This window comes from Penicillium psychrosexuale (assembly GCF_028828465.1).
Source record: "Penicillium psychrosexuale strain IBT 29551 chromosome Unknown utg000003l, whole genome shotgun sequence".
Lineage (NCBI taxonomy): Eukaryota > Fungi > Ascomycota > Eurotiomycetes > Eurotiales > Aspergillaceae > Penicillium > Penicillium psychrosexuale.
Window position 1 is genome coordinate 728,002 of NW_026643188.1, and position 25,226 is coordinate 753,227.

Sequence of the window (25,226 nt, forward strand, 5' to 3'; positions counted from 1 at the left end):
CAAGAAACATCAGCCTGGACAACAAGTGACTTTGTCATATCAAAACCGCGGTCAGGCGCCAAAATCGTGATGAGCAGGGTTAATGGTGAACAACGCACGGGATGGCAGGGTCTAGGCCGATAAGCGCTTTGAAGCTTGGACACTATATCTGGATGAAGCTGTCAATCCACACTCCAAATCAGCCAAGCGCCATGATATATATTTCAAAGATGATGGAAATTAAAAAAGAACGGAAAGGAAGTCCAAATCTATCCCAAGAGTTCACAGAAATCTCAGAATGCACAAGGGGAGAAACATCACCTGGGCTCTCTCCGCATGCATGTGATCTATGACTCCATCGCCCCTTATGTCAGCTGAGTGCCTGAGGCAAACAGCATTTATACGTTGTAGGCCTTTATGCCTCTTCAGATATATTGAATACCAAATTGAAGTTAAATTGAAGTTGAAGATGCGTGGAAGGAAATCTTAACTTAGAGAGGCGTTTAGAAAGGAGCTCATCGGACTATACTCATTGCTTCGACACTATCAAATCAACAAAAGACAATGGAACACAGAGAAAATAAGATTGTAAATTGTACATAGTATTGGGGACGTCGTCAAACCAAAGCTATTCTCAAAGCACACTAACGCCAAATCATGCCTTTTCGGACTTCTTCCGCTTCTTTTCTTCCTTGTCCTTGTGGGACTTCTTCGACTTCTTCCGGCTCAGACTGTCATCCTCATCCTTTTCTTGTGAGTGCTTCTTTGACTTCTTCCGAGGAAGCACTGCAGCTTGGGGAGCTTCATCCTCAGCGTCATCGTGATCAAGCTTCCTCTTCCGTTCCTCTCCCTTGGGAACCTTGAACGAAGGCGCCTCACCCTCCGATTCCGAGCTATATCCAAGCGTCTCTGGAAGCGCACTCGTTGTACCGACAGGCCGGAAGCGCATTTTCATGTGCTTCGGCTGCGGCCGGGCTGGCTTGACATATTCGCGCAACTCTGCCACTACAGCATCGGTCTTTTTTGATGTGCTTGGGAGACCGATCATTTCTTGGACGTGGTAACTTGGGATGCTTTGGGCTGCTGTGGAATATGTTTGTGTCTTCTCGTCGAACAGAAGTAGTGATTTGGTTGCGGGATCGGCCTCGGAAAGAGCCTCAGCTGGGATGCCGTAGTTCACACCGTCGTGGGAGATGATCGGTTCACCCTGCATGATCTTGGCCATGCACACCTCTTTGATTTTGGACAAAGGTAGAGAGGCTGGTGCTGTGAGGTGAAGGACTTGCTTGCCGTTGAGGTTGGAGAGAAGGGAGGAGACTTTGGAGGATGGCGGGGCCTGCTTCTTTGCAGACTTGAAACCCGCTGGTGGTTTGTATGGCTGAGGACCGGAGATTACAACCCTATGGGCACAAGTATTAGTTACTATAAGAGCCGATAGAGGATAATCTCTCACTTCTTGCCTGAGCTGGAGTCGGGCTTCATCTCGTTGGAGTCGTCGGAGTCGCTATCCGAATCCGAACCTGAGTCCGAGGTATCATCTTCGCTTGATTCCTGTACCTTTGTATTCTTCGTCATTTCTTTCTCTTTTTCAGTCATGAGGTCAAGCGAGGCCGATCTGCTCGAGCTGCTATCGCTGTCGGATGATGCCATGGCGATTGTTCAATTGTGTAGGGCAAACTCGAGGTCGACACTCAAATGCTTTCGCAAGAATGCGCGGCGTTTGGTACACCCGAAATCCACAAGACGAACGAAATGAAACGATGGAGTAATGCACAGGGTATATACGCGAAGTTTCAGCAAAGCCGATTTCGCAAAATGAATTGGATCGACGTTGAGTGAGGATGCTCAGGTCCAACGATCTTTTTTTTCTGCTCCGCGGGAGCACGGACCACCAGCCAACTTTTTTTGCTTATCGGCTTTGGATCGCATTATCGAGGTCGATTTCTTTTCGAACACAAGCTCGAAGCTTGTCTGCCCGGATTGTATAATATCATGGTTAAGCGAAAGGCCGAAAAACAGCAACCAGCTGGTAAGCCGTCTATCCATGCTCTACAACACCAATTTGAAGCTCACATGTCGTTTCTCTAGGCCCTGTTAGCGCTGTCGCTGCTTTGGCAGCGCGCAGAGCTCGACAACAACAAGAAGCACAGAGCGCGAATGTACCAACGGATGCACCGCAGGCTATTGTTGCGAGCGAACCACCCTCGAAAAAGTCACGACAGTCTCTCGATGGACCTGAGGCGACTGGGACAAAAGAAGAGCATCGTGGTACACGGACAAAGGCAGCAAAGAAACAAGATAAACTATTGCGCACAGAGATAATACCGGAGCGGCCACTTAGAGCTACCCGGCCTCAAAAATTGGAAGTGAAGCCCGAGTTGGAGGATACTCATGAGCACCTCTCAGACGAGCAGTCTGAAAAGGACCAAGTCGAGCATGCAGAAGAGATGGATGAGGATGATATTGCATCTGTTATGGGTGATGCCGATGGCTATGAATCACCCGCAGAAACACCCGCAGAGCTTCGGAATTTCCCTCTATCCAAGGCTCGGTTGAACGAAAGCAACATAGTCTACAGCGATGAGAGCACACTTTGCATTCGCATTAAGGAACGCACGGTATGGATGAACTTTCCGGCCATTTGGAGTGAATACTGATCTTTCCCTTAGAACCTGGCGTTGTTGGGCCATTATGATCTCTGGGTCAAAAGAGGTGTTGTCAGTCTGATGGGCGCGAAGTTACATCCGTCCTCGCAGTTGCATAGAGTTTATGCTCCCTCGACCCACTCTTTGCCAGTTATCAAATGTGTTGCTGGAATTGATGGCGACGCAGAAGTGGAGATCAAGTCTTGTACTAGCGGTATCTCCCGCCTCCGTGACCTCTCGCCTCTGTATCAAAGGATATGGGCTGGCGAGAACACCGCTGCAGATAAAATCACCCTGAAAGGAGCCGTCAAAGACTCAAAGCGGACTTTTTCAGTGGTATGCAATCATACTCTACTCCAGCTCGAGCTGTATTCAAAGCTAATTGACTTGACAGTTGTATACTTCGGCAGATGATTCTTTAAATAGACATATCCGACCCCTTCACCTCGACAAGAAATGGAGCGCGTCGATGAAAGCTCTCTCACAACGCGAAGGCCAACTTCGTGTTCTAATTTGTGGCCCCAAAGCATCCGGAAAGTCCACCTTTAGTCGCTACTTGTTGAATCACGTTTTAAGTCCGACACCCGAGACCGAGAATGGATATACTAATACCGATGGAGTTGCTTTCCTGGATCTAGACCCAGGTCAGCCTGAGTTTGCCCCTATGGGTCAAGTGTATCTCGCGCGGTTGCGCTCTCCCTTCTTCGGTCCGCCTTTCACCCACCCATCATTGGACGATTCCCGTGACGGTGAAATAGTGCGGGCGCATCATATCGGCGCAGCGTCGCCAAAAGAAGACCCCGATCACTATGCGCTGGCCGTCATGGATCTTATGGATCAATACCGCTCGTTGCTGGAGAAACATCCCCAATGCCCTCTGATTATCAACTACCCCGGTTGGATCTTTGGGCAAGGATTAGAGGTTGCGACTTGGCTGGTCAGATCTCTCGGTCTCTCTGATGTGGTATATATGAGTGAAAAAGGCCCATCAGAAGTTGTGGATCCGTTAGGTCTAGCTGCCCGTGAGGCTCGAGTCCCCTTGACCATCCTCCCATCCCAGCCCACTGATTTCGTGAGCCGATCAAGCGCTCAATTGCGAGCGATGCAAATTCAGTCATACTTTCATATGTCTCATCCAAATGATCTCATCACTTCCCTTTGGTCAGATGTACCGCTATCTCGCACGAGGCCTATTACTGTGGACTATGCTGGTGCACGACAAGGTATTTTGGGCGTCATGGTCATGGGATCCCAGATCAATCCTGATCTACTGCACGAAACACTTGAAGGTGCTATCGTAGGAGTCGTTGCGGTGGAATCGCCGAACGCCATCATGAGTGGGATCTCAGCATCAAATGACGAAGGCCATGACGATATTGACATGGGTTCAGCAAACTCAGGCGTGGGTAATTCGGCTGAGCTTTCCATCCCTGACAGCATTGTGCGAACATCCGAAGATCTTCCTTATCTCTTTGTTGGTTCCGGCAGTTGCACACCATTGGATCCCAAAGCGTCAAACTGTCTTGGTCTTGCTTTAGTCCGCTCGATCGATACCTATTCGCGCAAGCTTGAGATATCCACTCCTATTCCCTCATCTCACCTAGAAAAGGCCATCGAGCAAGGGCATGGCATTGTGCTAGTCCGTGGCCAGCTTGATAACCCGAATTGGGCTATCAGTGAAGAGTACTACGCCGCTCGTGCGGCAGAGCGGCGCTACCAGCAATCGACCTCTGGGCCGAGGAAAGCTGGAGACATTGGCAGTGAACAGGCATACGAGCTCGATCCAGCCGAGCATAGTCGAACGCTTGCACTGCTGCGAGAGAGGGTTCGCCGGGCGAGCAATGTGCCTTGGATGACTGTCGTGGAAGATAATAGTCGTCACCAGCGTGAAGTTGCTGCGCGACGAGAAAAGTCACTATGGAAATTGAGGAAGAAGGCATATCCCGGCAGCGAGAGCGAAGCGGACTACTAGCTCCCTTCTATCAAATATATACATAGAATTCAAATGTGACAGCAGTTTGCACATAACGTTACTGATTTCTATATATAGGCCTGGAGGTTTCACAAGGCATTTCCACCCCAAAGTTACTCATTGTTTGATTCTATGACCTGTGATTTTTCTCGGGTTTGGCTACTGATGGAATTTGTGATCTGTAACAAGAGATACGAATGAAGAGACTAACTTGAAGCATTGAAAATACAGCGAAAACAAAACGACACCGCTCAACACAAAGCATTGACAAGTTCCTGCAGGGTTGCCCTCGGTTCCTGCCAATAGTTTGGAATATTTGACGCTTCGCACTTGACAATCCAATGGAACCCTCCAGACGGCAAAACTCGAGTCATGATATATTTGTCTTGAAGGACCCGGCCTGTTACAAGTCTGGCAATGCCCTGAATCTTGACAGGCTGTCCTAGTTGCAAGACAAGCGTGGTTAACATCCCCTCCTCTGTGATAGAAAACTCCTTATTTCGAAGCCAGTGCCTCATAATGATCCGCATTTCCAAGAATATAGACTTCTTGAATGCACCGAGAACCCATAGACCCGCGTAGATCTCAGCAAACCGAATTTGTTGTCCCCCTCTGGCAAGCGTAAAGAGGCGTTGACAATTGCTGTGTAGAGGCCTCGAAATCAGTTTATAAGAATAGCCTCCTATGGCGGCCTGTCTGTTCGTGCGCATTATCATCAAGTCTATCGTAAGTTAGCCTCCAATTTAATAAAATCATAATACACTTCTCACCACTAGGGACTGGATAGACACCTGGCCCGATCACGCACATCTCTTCTATCTTCGACTCCCGGGAAATAGCAAAAAAGCTTTCGAATAGCGCCCAAATATGGCTGCAGTTCTCGGATTTCTGAAGGGCCTCATATATCCGATCAATTGTGAAATGCGTAACTATGCTGCTTCCGGCGCACGCTGTCCATAATTTCTCGTCGATAGGCTCGAATAAAGGCCCTCGCGTGTCTGCGTCGAGTTTTATGACAAAGTCTGTAAGTTGTTAGCCAATATAACTTAACTCAATAGGTACATCTCTCTGACCATCTGGAGCGTCATAGATTCCCGTCCCTATTCTTCTAAATTCTCGCAAGAACGTATCAGGATCTGGTCCTTCAGTTAGTTTTATAATGATGTGGCTGTTGGAGAGCATACCGTGAGGAGCGAAGTCCATTTTTGTTGATCTGATTCTTTGCCTTTCTCAAAGCATTGCTGGAAGAGGTCTTTCTTTTTATATCCTTAATATATGCTGGAGCCGTTTGACGTCCTTGGATGGCTTAGACGAGCTGATGAGCCAGGACTTGGTAAGTAGACACTCTAATTTAAGTGATCTCAAGCTCGGAGTCAGTCAAGTCCATTATCTCTGGGTGAAAACTACCTGCACTTCATCACTTCGACTCATTTGACGGCAAGTCCGTTGTGCTTACAGGCATCTACGGATAACTACCGTCCCTGTTCTTTCTCTAACCAGGCGTCAGCTGGTAGAATTACCATGGTCTAGATTTTTGTTACTTTCCATGCAACGCATTTTTCTTGACACACAATGCTAGCTAGTAAAATCGTTCCATTTAGACCTTTAGATTGATATCTGGAAGATTTGGCTATCAAGAAGCCATCAGAAATCAATAATCCTGAGAATGAAGTGGAACTAAAAAAGAGACTTACCTGGCTAATATTTGGCACCATGTTCAAGGCAGCCTTTCCAAAATTAGTCGAATAATTGGTGCTCCTCACTCCGACATCAATGATCATGCCTTTGACAAGTCGAATATTGGGAGGGATGTAAGGTAGCACAATGATTGTGCTGTCTGAGTTGCCGTCTAATTGCGTAGGGATGTTTCGAGCCCGGTCTGCTAGGGGTTGAAGTGTGAGAGAGCAACAATAAAAAAAGTCTTGCGCTTTACCGGGCAACTCACTGGAATAATCTTTAAGTGGACTAATCCGGGATGTTTCTCCCTTATCCGTTGGTTTTGGATTGCAGACTGATGGAGGCAGTATGTATACTGCAGGCTCAGTCCGTGTATATGAGCCAGCATTTCGGATCGTTGGTTTTAGGTCTTCATCTGCTTCTTGCTTTCCTTCCGATCCGCAAAAAGACCGTACCCAGTTTGGAAGAAGTGATCGAAACGATCGAAGCGAGACAAAAGAAAGACATTCCATGAGGCCAATGTGAGTAATAGTGTAGACAAGTATGGTGAAAGCATCAACAGAGAGGAAATGCTTCATACATAAGCTGTTTTTTTACAACTCCAGGAGGCTATAAAGGGGACCTTTTTCTACTATCCAGAAGATCTAGTCATGGTAAGTACAGGCATTTTTGCTAGTGACAATGATATATAGCCAACCCGATTCCTGTCTAATTCCTATATGATCTAGCAAAAACTGCTTTAGAGGCAATGTTCACCAATTGACTCTCGGTGAGAACGGACGCCGTTAGAAAATCTTAGCCAAGATGCTATCATGTTGCTAGATATCTATAAGGCTTTGAGAAGCCCGAGCCTTCATAAGGACCTACACAGTCTTTCTCTCGACAAAGACTCAATCTTCTTCGTGGGGACACGACTTATAATGCCGACGCTGATCACTTGCCATTTCGATGCTTCATCGACTAAGTTAAGATAGAACGATATCAACGCATTATTTGTGCTTATAAGCCCTAAGTGATCATTGCAGGTGCAATATATGAATTGGAACTATGTATACATGCTTTGATCAAAAGTATCCGAGCTTTCTGAGGCGGTTACTAATGTCTTCGAGACAGTCATCATACCAATCGTTCAAACCCTTGTGTATCTCATATCCCAAAACTGCTGCCAGAAGTTGCCTTTTTTCATACTCCTGCAGGTATTTTGAGTGTAGGTGTTGGTAACAAAGAGCTTTCCTCAAGTCAGAATCCTTTGCCGATTGTTGAAAGACAATCGGATCATCGCTGCTCAAGGGGACGAATTTTATGATCCCATATTTTCCCCAAACCCGTGAAATACCAGCCTCGACTACCGCAAGGTCCACTAGAAATGCATCGTTCGTATTGCCATAATCGTCCTGGGCTTGAGCATTAAAATCTTGAAGAGGAATAGCATCAAAAACCACATCGTCGAGGCCCTTTCTTTTGATGTCTTCCATAGGTTGAGTTCCTTTGTAAGAAAACAAAATTCGCACGGTCTAATTTGGTTAGATCTCGGTATTAACGTGGAGGAAAGGACAACCTACGTGCAAGCGTATTGGTACTGAGTCTTTGCCAGAAACACCAGGGCTTGAAGCGGTAGGCAAGGCTGGCTCTTCCTTCGACATCATTGGCGTGGTGCCATTCGCAGATTCATGCGTACAGCCTCGATTGGGATCTGGACCTCCGAATAAAACTGTCTCTCGCGAGCTGCCTGGGGAGGTGAAGAGGCGCGATATGTAGCTCGAAAGCATACAACGAATTCTGTATAAGCTCAAACAGGTCATAGTCTCCCGGTGGTAAACCTCAGAGATTCGGATAAGTCCGAGAAACAGCAGTTTCTTTATATCATGATGATATAGTCAAGATCTACAGGGAAAGTCAGGTAGGACTGTAGTAATTAGCTATGGTCTCAAGAAGGCAAAGCCAAAGAAAGCAAAGCGGGGGAAAGGGTGATGAGCCCAAACTTGTGACTCTGCATGTTCCCGCGAAGCTGAAAGCCAATGAATGCGTAGATTGTTAGAACGCGATCTGACAATCTACACATTCATTGGCTCGTCGAAATGTGCCCTTTATTGCTCTTCTCATCCAAAACCAGGAGCTTTCCCTGGCTGTTGGCCCCGTGGAGTCTCTCTAACCTCCAACTAAGAATTTCGCTGTGAGAATGTATGCTTCTGAAGCTGAAACCGTATTGGCTTTGCGGGTTCTTCTCAATTCTTCAAATGAAATACTCCACGCTCATCGCGACCTCGCCCTACAAACATTAGAACAGGTTAGATCCGTTCTCGCCGTCAAACCTCATAACAACACAACGAGCTCCAATATACAAGCAGAGCAGTTGCCATTTCGCAACCATGAAACCCCCGAGGACCACTCTCCTTGCCAGCTCGAAGACCGGTCGCACGCTATCGCCGACCCGACCGAACCATCGAGAACTGCTGAGAGCGAAAGGAACCATGAGGCTGAACCTGAGACTCTTGATGGGTTACGGTCGCATGGTAAATCTACCTTGGCTCAAGTCAATGTAAGAAACCGCAAAAGAGAACTAGCCACGGAGACTCGACTGGCCAAGCTTTTGCAAGCCATAGAGAAACACCTTCCAAAGTTCGTGGAATTTTCTCAGAAGACAGCGTCGCTCTTTGACTTGTTGGACAATGTTCAGGGCCGAGGAGGATTCAACATGCGCCTGGATCACATCAAGCGAATTGATGGGAATAAGACCCCCAACGAAAAGGAGAGACTCTTGAAAGGACTTTGCCAGATTTCGCTTGCTCGAGAATTCACGGCATGGGAGCGCAAACGAGGTTGGTCTACCAGAGTTGATCAACTTTACTCTCAAATCAGTAAATCCTCTCCAGGAGGTCAAAGGTCAAAGAAACGGCTTGGTAAAGTTTCTCAATACCTAAGAGATGCCGGTTGTCGCGACACAGATCGCAGCGTGGCCAACAAAGCACTATGTCAAGGCACAATTCAATTGTTGTTCAAAGACTTGATAGAGGAAGCCCTTGGGGATTCTTCTCTGGAGCAGGTCGCTGGAGGTCTATTTTCCGCGGTGGCGATCTTCGAATTTCATCAATTTCAGTTGCTGACAGTTCAACAATTGCCTCAACTCATCGACTTCCTGATTCCGGAAGATGCTCATCTCGGCTCTGGGGATTGTGCATATAGCCATCGCTCGTTGCGGCCTTCTTTACATTCCATAAAAAGAGCTGCGGTGTGGTCGGAAAGGTTACAGTCTGATTTCGAATCTTACTGTAGAACGAATTGTCTAAATATGCGGGACACCATCTACCAATCATCTGAGGCGCAGACAGAAGAGAATGGGCCACCGAAAGCCAACATAACCCGAGTCGAACAAGTTCTGCCTTCAAACGGACTCGGTCATTATATTGGAACAAGCACTGGAGGTGGAAGTCAAATGTTGTTCAGCGGGAATTTGGATTTACATCAAGATCAAAGAATACGCCATTTTGACGCCAGTCACAATCCGCCAGCCACGAGCCCGGCAACATGGAGTATAGGAGAGGTGACAGCAAACTCTTCAAGTATTTTACCACATGTTCAGTCACAGACAATCACACATGATGTCAACCGGGGAGTTGATCCTGAGCCAGGAATCATGCATCCTCGTCTGTTTTCACAATTCATGATTCCTTCCTCGGCTGACACGGTAATACCTTCCATATCACCGCAAATTTACTTGCCGAGATCGATGGATATCGAGCCAGATATATTATATTCCGACTTTCTCCCCGGCACTGTCGACTCCTTGATATTGTCAAACTTTCCCCAGATCACACCTTATGCAACCACCCATTCCCCAACGGAGCAGAACTATGGCAATGCCAATGTTCGAACAGACACGACGTTTTCCAACTACCCTACCCAAGTACAGAGATTCGATCCATACGCTTGAGGGATTGAGACAATGATATCGTGATTTGGTTGGTGCAGACAGAATCATGCTAGGCTTGGGGTTCGAGGAATGGCTATGATGAAAAGGAGGAAGCCATTGAGGATAACTTCTTTTTCGAAAAATACTAGACTCGAGTCTGGCGTGAAGGCCTTCCCGCCGACAATAGTGCCTTTTCCTGACAAGATCTTAATGAACCCATTCTGTCCGAACATCTTTGCTGTGTCCGTGGTTTTCCATGCCTGTAGCCCGCATCCCTTGAATTGTGGGGGGAGGTGTTCAGCTACTTCATCCCAAACTTTTTTCAAGCCATCGTCATCGCAAAAAAATGTGTTCTGGCCTGTTTGCTGCCAGTGCGCGCCGGAAAAGAAATCGATAAGCCGATCCATCGAGTGTCAAATCCTGAAGCGCAGGCAGCAACCCAGAGACTCTCGTCTACTAGATAGCATCATAATTCTTAGCTTACCCGGTTCTGAGAACCCCATCAAAGGAAATAATAGACTGCTTACCTAGGTCAGAGCAGTTTAGAGGCGTCGCTTAGATCGAAAAATGGGTTCGTCCGAACAAGACGCTAGTTGCAACCAGGCCGCGGTTGAACTAGAGAATCGTTTAGTCAAGCCGAATTCTTAGTAGACGTAGAAACATAGTTTCACAGATGCAAGGAGGAACAAGGATGGCGATTTGGAAGACGAAGCCAGAGATGGTGGGGTTGAATAAGACAGCGGGGTAACCTTTGGATTTGATAGAATACGGAGATCGAAGAAGGCCAAATAGGAAGTGACTTCTCGCTCGAATTCTTAATTTTCTATACTACATCGTGTGTGTAGATACAAAATAGATATATTTCGCTTTAGATAACGCTTAGTTTGACAAAAGGAGGCTGGCAAGCTAACGCGTCGATGGGATTATGAATTCTATCAGCATTGCTAAGAGGTCTATTGACATCGCCAAACGTAGAAGCGAGACTGGTGCGTCTAATGACTTCCCAATCGACAAGATGTATAATATGTGCTAATATCGACTTTAGTTATAAATTAAGGATGACTATTAACATCTCATACCGCAGCGGTATTTATTCTCGAGCCAACGAAGTATTCTATCCTAATTTTGTAAACCAAACTGCATACACACTGTCTTCACTCTTCCCTTCGCCCCATAGTCGCTCAAATCCATATTAATAGGATCCCCTATATCATGAAACCCGCACTTCCGATACATCGCGTGACCTGCGGATGATGCTTCCAGCCATGCTGTATCTTATGGAAACTGGCTTCTTCTAGCCCTGCTCTGACAAGTGCAGTGCCGACACCTTTACCCCGGGCTTGAGGACGGACCGCGAGAACCTCGAGGACTATAGAGTATCTGAGTAAAGGCTTCTATCGTAAAAATTTGGTCAACTCACGGCTAGCGCATTTTCCAGTAATCCATTTTCTTCGCCTTGCTGCTACAGCTCTATAGAAGTCTAGGAAGGCTGCTGGGTTACCCGCAGTGTCAGGGGCTGTTTTCTGTCTCTCTTCGGTGGCTGCCGCTTCTCTTTCATGGGTTTTTCCGTCAAGGTAGACAGTCCACAATGACCACCCCATGATTTCACCAGTCTCTCTGTCCGTCGCCTTCAAAAACAGTGCAGTTGAACTAGTCGTGAGTAGCCCCCGAAGGAATCCTATCATGTCTTCTCTCTGATCTGGCAAGCCGTACATCAAATGCATAAGCTTGTCATTTTCAAATGCCTCATCATGGATACGAACGAGGGTCGGAATATCCTCGGCGGTGACTGGTTGTAATGAGAAAGAGGATAGCCTAGACATTGTGCCTCAAGGCTTCCTTGTTGTGGAGGAATTTAATTAAGTGTCAAAAGAACGGCAATAGAACGGGGACTTTCGGAATGTATCTGTATCTGCTGCGACGGCTTTGAGGTCTTAATTGGAAGCTCGACATCAAAATGCCTGTGGGGATAACTGTCGAATAGAACTCCGTAGAGTCCGCCCCGCTATCATGTGATCGATCCAACTACGTTTATAGTTGGCGATAGAGGCATAATATTGGTTAGCAGACTGTGCTTTATCCCGTGCTAATCCATCAGACTATGCACATCTTTGTACCAGCAAGATCCCTTCATCCGAAAAGGACATTTGACATGACAAGTTAAGCGGCACCGTTATTTCATTCTATATCGAGCGGTTCATATAAGATCAGGTTGTAAATAACAAATGCAAGGCTCATAACAAGAAAAAGACTTTCCATGCATAACGCTTAGTTTGACAAAAGGCGGCTGGCAAGCCAAGACAAGATATAAGCAGGCTTACAGCTCCCTGTCCCAGGACGAGGCATCACTGTCTGTCTGATCTCCTTGTTTCTGCCACGACTGGAACATGAGAGTTGCCACGTTCCGGCCCATCAATGCACTAGTCTCCATTGTCGAGATGAAGCTCTCGATGCCACCTGTGTACCACACACCTGGAGCTAGAAGAGTCTCCTCAAAGGTCACTCGCGGATACAGAAGAGGGTATGGGTTCCATAGCTTCTCGTGGAACCAGCTGATATCACTTATCGATAGGTCTCCAATGGTCGTATTGCTCCCCACAGTCTCACTCTCCAGCCCCAGAATCTGCGCAATGAATTCAGCCGTGGGCCGCCCCGGCGAGAAGATTTTGTAAACATAATGTTGCTGTTTGTCTTCAGAACCCGCAACAGAATGATCTACTGTTCGAAGTGTACTAATACTCCAGAAGTCGGTGAGGCCAACACCATCTGGGTTCGAACCCAGATCAACGCCCTTGGGTAGAGTGGTCAGAATAGTCTCGGGCGCTCGAGCATTTGAATCGTTCAGACCAAAATACTTCGGTGAGATGCGGTGAGGGGATGCAAAGAGAGTAACGTGCAAATTGACATATGGAATCTCATCTGGAGTGTGTTCCAAGGGAGGGGAGACGGAGATATCCGAGTACTGCAAAGGACCGGCAATGACAACTTCGTCGAATAGCTCATGCTCGGAGCTGGTAGCGGTGTTGAGCTTTGAGGAGACCCGTACAGTCCCATCATCGTTGCGTGAAATCTCAGTTGCGGTGGTGTTCACTTTGATATTCACCTCCGAGGCCCTCAGCGCGCCATCGAAAATGCGCCAATTTCCACCCTCGATAGAAACAGCTCCATCCGTAGCCATACAGACGACAGATTCCAAGCCATGAATCAGCTGCAGGTTCTGTCCATAATTCACTCGAGTACTTGCTTGGATGATCTCATTCGCAAACAGCGAGTTGATTTCATTTGCCCGGAGAAACACATCGCCAGGAGATGCAGTAGCATTGATCAAGTCAGCCGCAATAGCCGCCTCAGTAAGAGAGCTGAAAGGGAATAAAGGCTCTTCATAAAGGCGGAGAAACCTGCCAACGACACTCTTTACCAGATTCTGAGTACGCAGAGGCGCCAGTCCATAACGCCAGAAGAGCCGGCCGATATTCCACCAGCTATACGAATTCTTCAACGTGAAAACGAACTGGGTCCCATCCCAGATCCCGATACTCTCAGCAGTCTCCCTGGGCCGTGCATGGTCAGCACTATTGACCGTCAGGCCGAGGTCACGGGAAGCGTTGACCAGGTTGTAATTGATCTGGACAAAAATGGAAGCACCCAGTTCAATGGGGTACGCTGGGTCGTCGAATACATTGACTGTTGTTGAGCGGCCGCCAACATATGATTCACGCTCATAGACTGTGATTTCCACAGGAATCTTGGCTTCATCTGCCAGCTTGCGCAGTTGATATGCAGCAAACGAGCCTCCGGCTCCGGCGCCTATGGGAGTATCAGCCCCGTATGGAACTGTGTTCTTTAGAGAGAGGCATACCAATTATTGCCACACGCTTTGGGGTTGCACTGGCGGCTTCTCGCAGTTGTTCTTGTTCTGCTGCATTGCCAAACGAGACGAGTAGGGCAGCTAGGATGGAGTACAGTAAGAGAGGGATATGCCGTGGCATAGACGGCCACATTATTATGGTAGCACTAGAAAATGGCAGAGCTAATTGGTAGTCGAACAGTAAATACTGATTAGCCAGAGATTAATATATTTCAAGATATCATCAGATGATGAAGGATAAGGGCGGAGGTGATGCCGTCCATGAGTCTAATTTGGTAGTCGGCCCATGTCACGCTAGTCTCTTCTAGGACTAGTGCATTTCCATATCGCTTATCTTTTTGAGGGGCATCACAGATTTGATTTACTTAACTCCGAGCAATTCAAAATGGATTCCTATGACAGTGACTCCAGTGTCGATGAGGACTTCACCGATACCGGTGTGCTTCTAGGCTATGCTGCTGAGGATGTCATCGAGGATGTAATCAGCCATCTTGGAGGCTGGCCGGTATGTTACCACGAGAGATCACTTTGTATAACCAATTTCAACTAACCGCTACTTTGGTTCAGAAATGGCTCGATGAAGCATCCCCAGCACCTGGCGATTTCGCCAATTGCAAAGTCTGCAACAGCCCAATGCTGCTCCTCCTCGAATTGCACGGCGACCTGCCCGATCACTTCCCGACCGATGAACGACGCCTATACCTATTCGGCTGCCCCAGAAAGCCCTGCAACCGCAAGCCAGGCAGTATCAGAGCATTCCGCGCAGCGCGTAAAGTCGCCGTCGGTGGACAAAACAGACAGGTTGAAACGAAAACAGAGGAAACCCAGCCCGTCGCACCAGAACAACCCAAGCAAGACCTAGGAGCGAGCCTGTTCGGCGCAACAAACTTGACGAGCAACGTATCTTCGAACCCGAACCCTTTCTCATCCGCTTCGGGCCCAACACCCGCAGGAAGCAACCCCTTCGCGACACCAGTTCAGGCGACAGCACCTACAGCCGAGAAGCCCGCCGTGTCTGCAACCAACCTGGCCTCATCTTTCGCCGATAAAGTGCGCATCTCCTCGCCACCGCCCTCAGCCGCGACAAAGAAAACACCGGAATCAAGCACAGCGGCTCCGTGGCCCGCGCAGTCCGCGTTCCCTCCGCCGTACAAAAATTTCTACCTAGACGCAGAATACGAAACTCTCTCCCGGCCATCTTCACCCACAGTGCCAGATAACGTGCAAATTGAACCAATGGAGGAAGAGGGCGCTGGTGGCGCGGAGCTCAAGGACACTTTCGAGTCCGAGCTCGACAAGGACTTTATGAAGTTCTCGATGCGCATCGAGCACAACCCGGAGCAGGTGCTGCGGTATGAGTTCCGCGGCACGCCACTGCTATACTCAACTGGTGACGAGGTCGGTTCCCGGCTGCATGTTCACAATGCTCCTGGTGCCAAGATCACCACACTCGGTTCGGGGAGGATCCCGGCCTGTGAGTACTGTGGAAGCCAGCGTGTTTTCGAGTTCCAGCTTGTGCCGCATGCTATTACTATGCTTGAGGAGGGGCGTCCTGGTGTTGGGCTTGGGAAGGATGATGCGGGCATGGAGTGGGGCACTATCATCATGGGAGTTTGTGGTCAGAACTGTACGCCGCAGGAGTTGGGCGTTACTGGGTGGCGGGAGGAATGGGCTGGTGTGCAGTGGGAGGAGTTGAGGTAGATGTGGATGTGGATGTTTTGCATTAGATGTGAGGGCTTTGCCTACCCTAGGTTGTACATAGCAATGTGACCAGGAAAACGGAGTATTTTGGATGTATTGCCGAGAGATCGCCTTGTTACTTTTTTGTCACTTTTGATGCAGAGAATGGCTCTCGTATATCGAATGTTTGAGTCTGCCCACGGGAATGGTGCTGCGTTGGTGCCATTTATGCGACGATGATTCTCCATGTGAGTTTTGCTCTCTTTAAGTGGCCTCGGGAGAAGTTCTGTAAAAGAAGTTCTGGAGATTATATCGATACAGATGGGCTTAGCCTATTTGTCAGTAGCAACTTAGACATAGTTAGGGCACGGGTACCTCAACCGGTTAGTTTATATACATTAGAGGTGTGTTAGAACCAGTTACGGAACTTCCTTGGTTATCTAGCAATCTAGGTTGTATGTATGTTTAAGGTAGAGGACTTGATAAATAAACCTAGTACTATCATCTCTTCTCTTAAAGTCTATATATCCGAGAAGGATTGACTGAGCGCTTGAGGATACTTTGACTGGGCGGGTCCCTCCTGTTAATTCAGCTGTATTCTGATTCAGCTGGGAATAAGGTGATTTTCTGAATGTTGTTGTCATTTGGGCTTATAACTATCCTCCGCAAATGACACTATGTCGTGCTGTATCCCCATTGCTTCTCTAGAACTGGCTCTGTATGATTTTTGATATTGGCAGCAAAGCCGGCCTTGTGGAGACACGACTGAAGTTATGCTAATGGTATAAACATCACATCTATCTCTCTTCCTCATATTACCCAGTGCAAATATTTGCACGGACAAGTAAAAAAAAGAATCCAATACAGACAAGAGAAATAGAAAGAAAAAAAAAAAACACCGGATGCGCCAGGCCCCGACTCATCTCCGAGCCCCTCCTCCATGCGAAATCTCTCATCGGTTCGTCACTTGATCGGGGGTGGGATTCATGAACTCATGTCATGGATGGAAATCAAAAGATTTCCCTCACACAGCTTTTTGGAGATTTTAAAAAAAGGTGATGCGAAAAAAAGAAGATCAAGAATAAAGAGCTTCCGCAGTAGGCGCTTATGCGGGCAACTCGAAGCCACGGCGGATGACACGACCGAACTGCTCGATGCCGACGTGCTCGCTCTTGACCTCAGAGCGGGCCTCGTTTTCCTTGTTGGTAGGCACGCGGATGACGGCACCATCAACCTTCCAGCCGCAGACGTCGACGACGAACTTGTCGAGCGCGTCACGGCTGCGGACATCGAGCCAGGACTCGAGGTTCTCGGCGGTGATGGAGCGGAAGGTGTTGCCGACCTCAACGGCGATGCGGATGCGGACGAGTTCCTCGAAGCCGGCAACGTCGGCAGTCAGGTCTGCGTACAGGTCGTCCGAGTTCAGAGTGGACCAGAACTGGGCATACTGGGCGGACTCGAGGAGTGAGGACAGGCGGGTGAGCTTCTGCACGGACTCGACGAAGTCGGAGGTCTGCGAGGCGGAGTGGGCTTCGTTGGTGGTGGGGAAGGGCTGGGTGTTTGTTGGGAGCAGAGCAAGGCAGAGCGAGAAGGCGGGTGAGGGGAACACGGTCAGGGCCTTGACCAGGATGTTGGTCACAGTGTCGGGTTGGATAAGGTGGGGGTTGAACTGGAAGCTAGATTTTTTTTGAAAAGGGTTGTTGTCAGCTTGGATTCGCAAATTTTATGATGAATTTAGGCAACCAATCAATGGGTTCTTCACGTTCAGTATCTTCAATTTCTCAACATTCCCAAGTATATTATGGGATGTCAGGTAATAGGAAACGTTTTTGAAAGATACTCATCATAGTGGAGCTTTCCAAATATGATTTTCGCAATGCAATGCCTCGCTAAAAGAAAGGGGTCCAACTCACAGCTTCAGCAGGGCCAAGTTAGCGTAGCAGTCGAATGACCGGTCCTCGCACTGCTGGGACACATAGTCCTGGAAGACGGTGGTGGTCTCGGGGTTGTACCGATCGAGGCCATTGAGGATTGCCTCAATATGGGCCGGCCGGGTCTCACACTTGTCGAAGGCGACCATTTTGATATTGCTGGAGGGAGGTGGGAGGTGATGCGGGTCTTTTGTCTCTGCTGTTCTTTTTGGTGGGATTTTCCAAGGTTTGATTGTGGCCGTGGCCGGATTAACCTAGAAGGGCACTATTACCCGGAATTCTTCCGGACTATACCACACATTTGCAAACAATAAAACTCGATTCTCCGAAAAAGAAAAGTGGCCAATGGCCTTAGATTGACTCGTGTTCAAATAATACATAGAATACATATCTCTTGAATGCCTCGTGCGATCGTGACATCTCAATCATAAATTAGCACCAGTCCCAAGAATGGAAACCCGCTAGAGACGTGCTCGAATCGAACTCCGTGAAGATCGAACGAGGTGCCCAAGAGAAGAAAGGCATGTCCCTTCAAGAAAAAACCGAAAACGTGGCTGGTAAAACAAGAAACTCCGTTCCGTGTCTGTAAGACGCCATAGTCTATGCCCATGCCCATATCGCAAAAAAAAAAAAAAACAAAAACAAAAAAGCAAGGAAATGCCGAATCGTATGCAGGAAGCAATGCAGAAATCGGTCGAAACACCTTGCCAACCGGCATAAAAGCACAAAATAAAGCGCAAAAAAACAAAGAATAAGAGAAGCTCAAGGTTGAAGGTGCCTGAAACACAAGAACAAAGCAGGCGGGTATCTCAATAAGAGGTTCATGCAAATGACGAAAATATTATTTCAAGCCATGACGGGACGACGAGGCGCAATAGGAATCGCCTTGGGTCCCGCCGAGATTTCAAGGGTAGACATGTCGATGTCGTTGGTGTCATACTTCTGGCCGTTCTGTGGCTGGATGGCCTTGGATACGAGGACTGGCTGAGAAGCACTGGGGATTGCATCGTCGCCCACGGTGCTGCAGACAAAGCGTTCCTCGTTGAGAGGGATGCCGCCAAACATTAAGCCCAGCTGTTGCAGAAGCGCGACGAAATGAGCATGTAATTCGGTAAAGATGTATTCATTGCCGACGATTTCGGCCAAATTACGGGCACGAATCTGACCGGCCGCGCGCCGGCCCGCCGGGTCCATACCCCGGCCGGTGAGGAAGGATGAAACGGGAGGGTACTGGCGACCTGCCTGTCTTGGGTTGTTCTGCTCATCGCGGGTCTTCTCGTCTTCCTGGAAGCGTTCAGCAGCGCGGACAATGCTAGTGGCGATGCGGCCGAATGCACGCCAGATGATGGGACATGCGCGGAATGCTCTTCCGGCATCTCGTCCCGCCAATGCGACCAGTGCATAACTACGTCGCTTGCCGCGGGCCATGGGGTCCGGCAGACGGAAAATGTAGGCAATGGTGTAACCGGCGACTCCGTCGCCGAAGCAGATCGGGCCGGACGAAAGTCCCCGGGGCAGGAGCTCACAGCTCAGGGTGCGAATAGAAGAGCGTCGGAGAAGAGCATAGTCGGCGGGGTTAGGCGGCCCGCGCTGGGAGAGATAGGTATGGATGTGAGTGTGGCATGAAGAATCGGAGGCAACCGAGGCAGAGTGAAGTGATTCGGGAGGAGAAGCATGAGTGTGATAGTCGGTCTCATCATCCACCTCGGAATGGTTGTTGCCACATGAGTAAACGAGCTCGCGCGAGCGAAGCACAGGACTAGTAGAATTGCCTTTGGCGTCGCGACTTCCAGGCGCGCCGGGTGGCAGCTGTTTGCTCACATTTTCTGGCAGAGACAAGCTGCAACTCGCGCAGGTGTCGCCATTCACACCACCTCGGCTGGATTTTTCATCGGGTGAGGTCGGATGTCCCTTGAGAAAGTATGGGTGATCTTCAATTCTAGGCGACTTGGACTCGGCAGATTTATTCGATCGAGTCTCATCGAAGCGCGATTCATGTGAAGCCGGGGTACCCTGGGGAGAGTGATCGGGTTCGGGGTGACATTGCGGACATGAAAAAGGTAAGACCTGCGAGCAAATGATAGAGGTTGGACCATGCACCTCGCAGAAGTGCGTCAAAGAAAGCTGCCCAAGTCAGTCTAAGCTCACGGATATACTTTTTTTATACTCACAATGAAATCCATGGTGGACCTGATCAAGCAACAACCAGCATCTTTAGTCCATTGTCCCAAGGCATGCTGTGACTGGATAATGACGAAAGGCCGGTATGCGGGTCCACACAGCGACCAGTTCCAGGGGGGGGGAAGAAGGTTAAAAAAAAAGCAAACTAAAAAAGAGGCAAAGAAAGAGAAGGGGGCTTCGAGTTGAGATATTAAAAAGAAAGAGAAGTACGGAGTAGTGGAGTTGTGATGTGATAAATAAGAAGACAAGCAATAATAATCGAAGGGGCTAAGGCCCTGGGGGGGAACTTCTTCGGTGGAAGCCCGGGAGTTGCGCTTTCGGGAACTTCCCAAATGGAAGGTCGATGGAAGCAAAGAACGTCGAATCCACTTGGTTTCGGATTTTCGTTCGTTTCGTTTCTATTCTTTCCTCTTCGCTTCTTATATCTTATATCTCGCTTTATCTCTTCCCTTGAATGGCTGTACTTCACTCTAGTTACACCACCCTTCCGGATGTCTTCCGATCACATTCTTTCATGCTCCTCTCCTGGATTGCTGCATGTGAAAGTCATTATAAAATCGGGCCGACCATTAATATTCCTGGGTTTCCGCGCTTTGCCTAGCGCCTTGTCCCGAGGGGCTGTTCTCGTTTGCCCTTGGACCGTTGCGTACAAGTGGAGATAGTGGCTGCAAACCGGGGCTCTATTGTAGAAATATGTGTGGTACCAATGATCGTGCAGGGAATTTGACTGAATATTACGGAGTACATCTATGATCTTCATCTTGATACATATATCAATCCATACAATCTATATCAATGAATTCTAACGTTTGATATGATCTATCAGAGGAATCGGCAGGGGTAGGGGCTCACCGCTTCCTCTCTCAGCCTCCTGTATAGATGTAGCTTCTTTTTTTTTTTTTCCTTCTCACTTCTCATGTCACTCAAAAATCAGCATGTGTCAGATCAGTCGACAGCCGTCTCTATTCCAGCCATCTGCCCGGTGGATTTCTCGGGGAGTAATCTGGAGATAACTCCGTGTTAGGGGCACGGCAAGGAGGTAAAGGGAAGAATTCCCTGTCCTCCGATTTGCTGGACGTCATCGTATTGGATGTGTACAATATACATAATTTCATGGGCTACACTCCCTGACCTCTGGACAGACGATCTTTGGATCCCAAAAAGATGCTCATCTTTCCCCAAGTGGGACACCAAACAGTTCCGTGGAAAAGTGGGAATCGGGGCCGATTCCATGTTAGCGTGTTTAGCAGGGACCTAAAACTTTGTTTTCCAAGCCTCCGGGAGTCGTAGGGTCATCGTTGATATCCCTTTTCCCCGTTATATTATCGTCTGCAATATTCAATATACTCGAGGCAAAGGATATCCAACATAATCCCCCTTTCATCCGGATGAGGGTGTTCTTCGGAGTTAAACTCCGTCAAATATTGACTTCGTATTCCATCCGTCCAAATGGCAAACGGAGGTTTAATGTATATCTCCGATCCTATTCCGTCCACCGGGCGAGCATATCTTGTCCAGGCTGTTTCCAAAAGATGAAACAGACCTTGGTACTCCGAAATAGGAGCCCCGGCATTGGGCCGGATTTCTAAATCCTAGATCCTTGCCGACATACGAAGCCAGGTGACCTCCGTACGGAGCATACGGAGTAGTCGCACACTAAGTACGGATTACTCCGTACACTAGGTGGCACTAGTGGTGTACTCCATACAATGTGTCAAATCCTGTCGTCTAGTTACCCTTTAGTGATATACCCCGGCTCATTCCTTCATCCCGGCTACTATGTAGTCTCACCCTATCACGCCGCGGACATTATTGATTTCCCATCGCGTTTAATTTAGGAGTGAGGGATTTAAGATACTATTTGTAACGGAAAACGAAAGGAACCGTAAACCCACTCGACAACCCACTGACGAGCGGATCCCTTATTAATCTCGCCACCAAATAAGCACACGACACTTGACCGGCGTTTGGCAGACGGAGTAAGTACCGAATATCTATTCCCGCACTGAGGGCGGAATGGTTTCCCCTACGTTATACAGCACGTAGTGGTATACCCACATGGGCATGGACTCGGCTCACATAAAACACCGACTCATGTTCCACAATCACGATCTACTGAGTACACGTGAGACAAAAATGGATATGTTGTATTATATGTACCTTATATACTGCTCCGTAGTATACTCCGTACTCCGTGTAATTGGGTTATCCCCGATTGTTTTGGGAAGGTGGTTTATGTATGTTGTATTTCGTACGTAAACGCCAATATGGTTTTCATGCAGAAGTGGATCGGCAATGAGACATTCTTATATTGGCCCGAGGTCAGGCACAATCGGCAAGCCCAAACACTTGGCTCGATCCAAGACATGGACGATCTAGCCACGTGGGATTCCTAAAGTACTATATTGATGATCAGCGTCTTATATGCAATGCATAGGTACCACATACATTCTAGTATCTACAACACCGAACAATATACGGAGTATGTATTCGATCATTGGAATCGGCTGCACGGCCTTAATAATAGCAAGTCACACGATCTGGTCACCACTCGACTCCACAGAACCGTTGCTCCATCGACAATTTCGCCCTAATATATATGGGTACTACGGAGCTCTCGCCAGCTGTCGCCACCCTGCGGGTATGCCAGTCTGCATACATAGCTTATCGGTTTGAATGATATTTATCATGCAGCTTTAGCTAGCCCCACTGGCGCTAGTTAACAAGTTTATTCAAGCAGCTAGGGACCGTCCCGTTGAACCATATATCCTAGGGGAGTGGAACGTGTTTAGTCTGTAGCCAAGTTCTATGCGAATTTGCATATACACATCCATAGAAGGCGCGAGAGTCTAGCAGACATTTAATTTATTTCCGACTTAGTGACATCTTTGAAAGGATATGTAATTGATCCGTAGTTAACCCAGAGAAAACATATCAAGGCAGCAAGGCCTCATTAGCCGCCCTAGGCGGAATTATTGTTAAGCCCGACCTAGATCACCTAGTTGAACCCACCTGAAAGATGGAATCATAATGTTTTTTTTTCTTGTTTTTCCATCAATAGCCATCATGGCACTTGAAAGATGTCGGTTCGGCCGCGTCGCCAACCCCATCCCCTGCGGCGGGAGTGTAAGGCGATATCATAGCCCTCGGGAACCACATTGACTAGCAACCACAATAGGAACAACCCCTGTCTTTGGTCGACGGATCACTTTGTCTAACGAAACGAGACACTTCAGTCGATCGCATGGGGGTGGCATTAAATCCATTGCAGATTCAGAGTCTGTTCTTGCTTTCTCAGGCATGTCGAATGATTACTCCACATAGCTCGAGCATGTACTATTATCTTCAAGGTCGATCATATTTGGGCATGCGCATGTTCATCATTGACAGCATATTGCCCGCCGGACCGGAGGCTCCAGCTTGGCCCTGAAGACTCTCCAGCAAATTCTTAGCGAGGTTGATGTTGATGTTCTCATCCTCGTCATCCTCATTGGAGATCTTGGCAGCCTTCCCTTTGGATGCACTTGCCTCAGAAGACAATTCTTGCGGGCGCCGGTTGAGATCGAGCACACCCGTACCTTGCAATTCCGCCTCCATTCGTCGGGAAAGCTCCTTGATCTGCTCCGTGTCGTCTTCCCCGTCCGAGTCAAGCTCTTCCACTCGTTTGCGGATGGAATCGGGTGCAGAGGGTATGCCCATCATTTCTTTCATCATTCTAGAGAATTCCTCTTCGTTGAATGATGCATCCTTATCCTCGCCTTCACTGTCGACTTCCTCGTCATCATCATCATCATCGTCGACGTCGGAATCCGACTCAAAGTCATCAATGAAATCGGCACCATCGAAGCCCGCTGAGTTGTCATTCAGGAACTCTTCAAATCGAGCCACGATCCGTTGAAGATTTTCCTGGGCACCAGCGTCACCGAATTTGCCAGCATCTGCTCCCTTGCCTTCACCTCTCCCTTTGAGCTCTGTCTCCAAATCCTCATAGTTGATATCCAGCCATTTTTCATCGTCTTCTCGCTTATCCCAGGTTTCTTGGATTTCTTGATCGGTCGGAAGGGTTTCATCCCCTGTGTCCACATCCTCGAGCAGGAACTTCATTTCCCTGACTGCAGGCTTATCTTGATTTTGGGGGTCGTACAGCAGCATCTCGAACCCACACGCAAGTTTCATTCCCGCTTCCGCCCGCTCATATGCTTTGTGATCCTCAGTTGGGGGCAATTTGCCCGCCCAGGTCTTTGGCACCGGAAATTCCTGGCTTTTGAGTTGCGCATATCCGACACGGGTAAACCGAACACTAACGTTGACCAAGTCGTCCGGCTTGAAAACAAGGTCGGACGCATCCTTCGCTCGTAATGGTCGCATGGCGATCGGATCACGAACATAGAACGCCTCCACCGCAGGCGAGATATATGCTGGTTTTTGGTGTAGGAGAAATGCGACCTTGCGAGGAATTGTAATGATGGCAGAGTGGAGGTTTTCGCTGATTTGCTGAGGGTACTTGCGCAGACGGTAAAAGGCCTCTTCTTGAATTATTGTCGAGCGAAGAAGGCGACCGGGTTCATTCTGGATAATCTTTCGTGCCTCTGGGAGTGAGATTTTCTCCGTGACCTGTCTCTTCGCCTCCTGCTTAGGCTTGATGATTCGGAGCTCTCCTTGGTTAATCCACACCTATAGATTGGCTGGTTAGTATGATATCTTCAATAAGCCGACACGAATCAACAAGCCATAGCTCACCCTATTGTCTGCGACATCTGGCTCTATCCATGCTGGGAGTGTTCCCGCAGCCTCAATCAGAAGAAATTCGCCATCGCCATCCGCCACTTTGACCCAGATATCTTTGTGCCGCTTGGTCAGTTCACGGAGTAAGTACACAATGACCCATTCATCTTCGATAGAGTCACCAAAGGTGGTGCGACCCTGTAGTGAGGTGATTCCTAAATCCCGCGACAATTAGCTTTAACGCTATTCAGAGAGAGGTCAAGAGCTCTGTACCATCTTCTTTTGTAATTTCCAATCGAAAGGCATCACGCTGCCAAATGTAATCTTTGAGCAAGTCTTTGGTTAAATCGGCTGCTGTACGTTGCACCTCCAACAATCGCGCCCGGGTCTCGGCAGCTTCATCGATAACGGCGGGGGTGGGGGGCGGGATATGATAAATTGAGTATTCGACCGCGTCGTCAGGGAGCTCTGGTTTTGGGATAGGACGGAAGGTTGATTGGAACCATGCGAGATCCTCCTCGGAAGTCATGGCTGATCTTATGCTCTCAAAGACCAGAGATGACCTCATGCATTCTTCTGATAGAAAAAAGCAAAAGCGGCGAAATTCACATCCCGTGATCTATACGCTAAGCCCAATTAGGTTAGAAATCAACAGAGG

General features: G+C 48.3%; 11 protein-coding genes across 11 annotated transcripts; 3 read left to right on the forward strand and 8 right to left on the reverse strand.

The window, feature by feature from the left end:
• Positions 1 to 634: 634 nt before the first annotated feature.
• On the reverse strand, positions 635 to 1,629 carry N7518_004191 (DNA-directed RNA polymerase I subunit RPA34; the record flags this gene model as incomplete). The annotated part of the gene is made up of 2 exons (XM_057185118.1): positions 635 to 1,379; positions 1,433 to 1,629. 2 exons carry the CDS (start codon positions 1,627 to 1,629, stop codon positions 635 to 637), a joined length of 942 nt encoding a protein of 313 aa, XP_057041888.1.
• A 342-nt stretch (positions 1,630 to 1,971) lies between these two features.
• Positions 1,972 to 4,596, forward strand: grc3 (uncharacterized protein; the record flags this gene model as incomplete). Its single annotated transcript, XM_057185119.1, has 4 exons — positions 1,972 to 2,008; positions 2,068 to 2,597; positions 2,649 to 2,960; positions 3,019 to 4,596. The coding sequence occupies 4 exons, from the start codon at positions 1,972 to 1,974 to the stop codon at positions 4,594 to 4,596; spliced, it is 2,457 nt and encodes an 818-aa protein (XP_057041889.1).
• Positions 4,597 to 4,847: 251 nt separating this feature from the next.
• Positions 4,848 to 5,799, reverse strand: N7518_004193 (uncharacterized protein; the record flags this gene model as incomplete). The annotated part of the gene is made up of 4 exons (XM_057185120.1): positions 4,848 to 5,317; positions 5,367 to 5,618; positions 5,670 to 5,732; positions 5,781 to 5,799. The coding sequence occupies 4 exons, from the start codon at positions 5,797 to 5,799 to the stop codon at positions 4,848 to 4,850; spliced, it is 804 nt and encodes a 267-aa protein (XP_057041890.1).
• Positions 5,800 to 7,337: 1,538 nt separating this feature from the next.
• Positions 7,338 to 8,129, reverse strand: N7518_004194 (uncharacterized protein; the record flags this gene model as incomplete). The annotated part of the gene is made up of 2 exons (XM_057185121.1): positions 7,338 to 7,787; positions 7,836 to 8,129. Coding segments are annotated over 2 exons (744 nt in total), but the record flags the coding sequence as incomplete, so codon positions are not given.
• Positions 8,130 to 8,452: 323 nt separating this feature from the next.
• Positions 8,453 to 10,204, forward strand: N7518_004195 (uncharacterized protein; the record flags this gene model as incomplete). Its single annotated transcript, XM_057185122.1, has 1 exon — positions 8,453 to 10,204. One exon carries the CDS (start codon positions 8,453 to 8,455, stop codon positions 10,202 to 10,204), a length of 1,752 nt encoding a protein of 583 aa, XP_057041892.1.
• Positions 10,205 to 11,388: 1,184 nt separating this feature from the next.
• N7518_004196 (uncharacterized protein) lies at positions 11,389 to 12,006 on the reverse strand (the record flags this gene model as incomplete). Its single annotated transcript, XM_057185123.1, has 2 exons — positions 11,389 to 11,552; positions 11,604 to 12,006. 2 exons carry the CDS (start codon positions 12,004 to 12,006, stop codon positions 11,389 to 11,391), a joined length of 567 nt encoding a protein of 188 aa, XP_057041893.1.
• Positions 12,007 to 12,500: 494 nt separating this feature from the next.
• On the reverse strand, positions 12,501 to 14,184 carry N7518_004197 (putative prenylcysteine lyase; the record flags this gene model as incomplete). Its single annotated transcript, XM_057185124.1, has 2 exons — positions 12,501 to 13,990; positions 14,043 to 14,184. The coding sequence occupies 2 exons, from the start codon at positions 14,182 to 14,184 to the stop codon at positions 12,501 to 12,503; spliced, it is 1,632 nt and encodes a 543-aa protein (XP_057041894.1).
• Positions 14,185 to 14,436: 252 nt separating this feature from the next.
• Positions 14,437 to 15,752, forward strand: N7518_004198 (small subunit rRNA maturation protein TSR4; the record flags this gene model as incomplete). Its single annotated transcript, XM_057185125.1, has 2 exons — positions 14,437 to 14,556; positions 14,619 to 15,752. The coding sequence occupies 2 exons, from the start codon at positions 14,437 to 14,439 to the stop codon at positions 15,750 to 15,752; spliced, it is 1,254 nt and encodes a 417-aa protein (XP_057041895.1).
• A 1,084-nt stretch (positions 15,753 to 16,836) lies between these two features.
• On the reverse strand, positions 16,837 to 17,811 carry N7518_004199 (CSN8/PSMD8/EIF3K family protein; the record flags this gene model as incomplete). The annotated part of the gene is made up of 2 exons (XM_057185126.1): positions 16,837 to 17,407; positions 17,645 to 17,811. The coding sequence occupies 2 exons, from the start codon at positions 17,809 to 17,811 to the stop codon at positions 16,837 to 16,839; spliced, it is 738 nt and encodes a 245-aa protein (XP_057041896.1).
• A 697-nt stretch (positions 17,812 to 18,508) lies between these two features.
• N7518_004200 (folliculin domain-containing protein) lies at positions 18,509 to 19,845 on the reverse strand (the record flags this gene model as incomplete). The annotated part of the gene is made up of 2 exons (XM_057185127.1): positions 18,509 to 19,786; positions 19,834 to 19,845. The coding sequence occupies 2 exons, from the start codon at positions 19,843 to 19,845 to the stop codon at positions 18,509 to 18,511; spliced, it is 1,290 nt and encodes a 429-aa protein (XP_057041897.1).
• A 3,343-nt stretch (positions 19,846 to 23,188) lies between these two features.
• On the reverse strand, positions 23,189 to 25,136 carry N7518_004201 (putative regulatory factor Sgt1; the record flags this gene model as incomplete). The annotated part of the gene is made up of 3 exons (XM_057185128.1): positions 23,189 to 24,517; positions 24,584 to 24,783; positions 24,842 to 25,136. 3 exons carry the CDS (start codon positions 25,134 to 25,136, stop codon positions 23,189 to 23,191), a joined length of 1,824 nt encoding a protein of 607 aa, XP_057041898.1.
• Between the last annotated feature and the right edge of the window lie 90 nt (positions 25,137 to 25,226).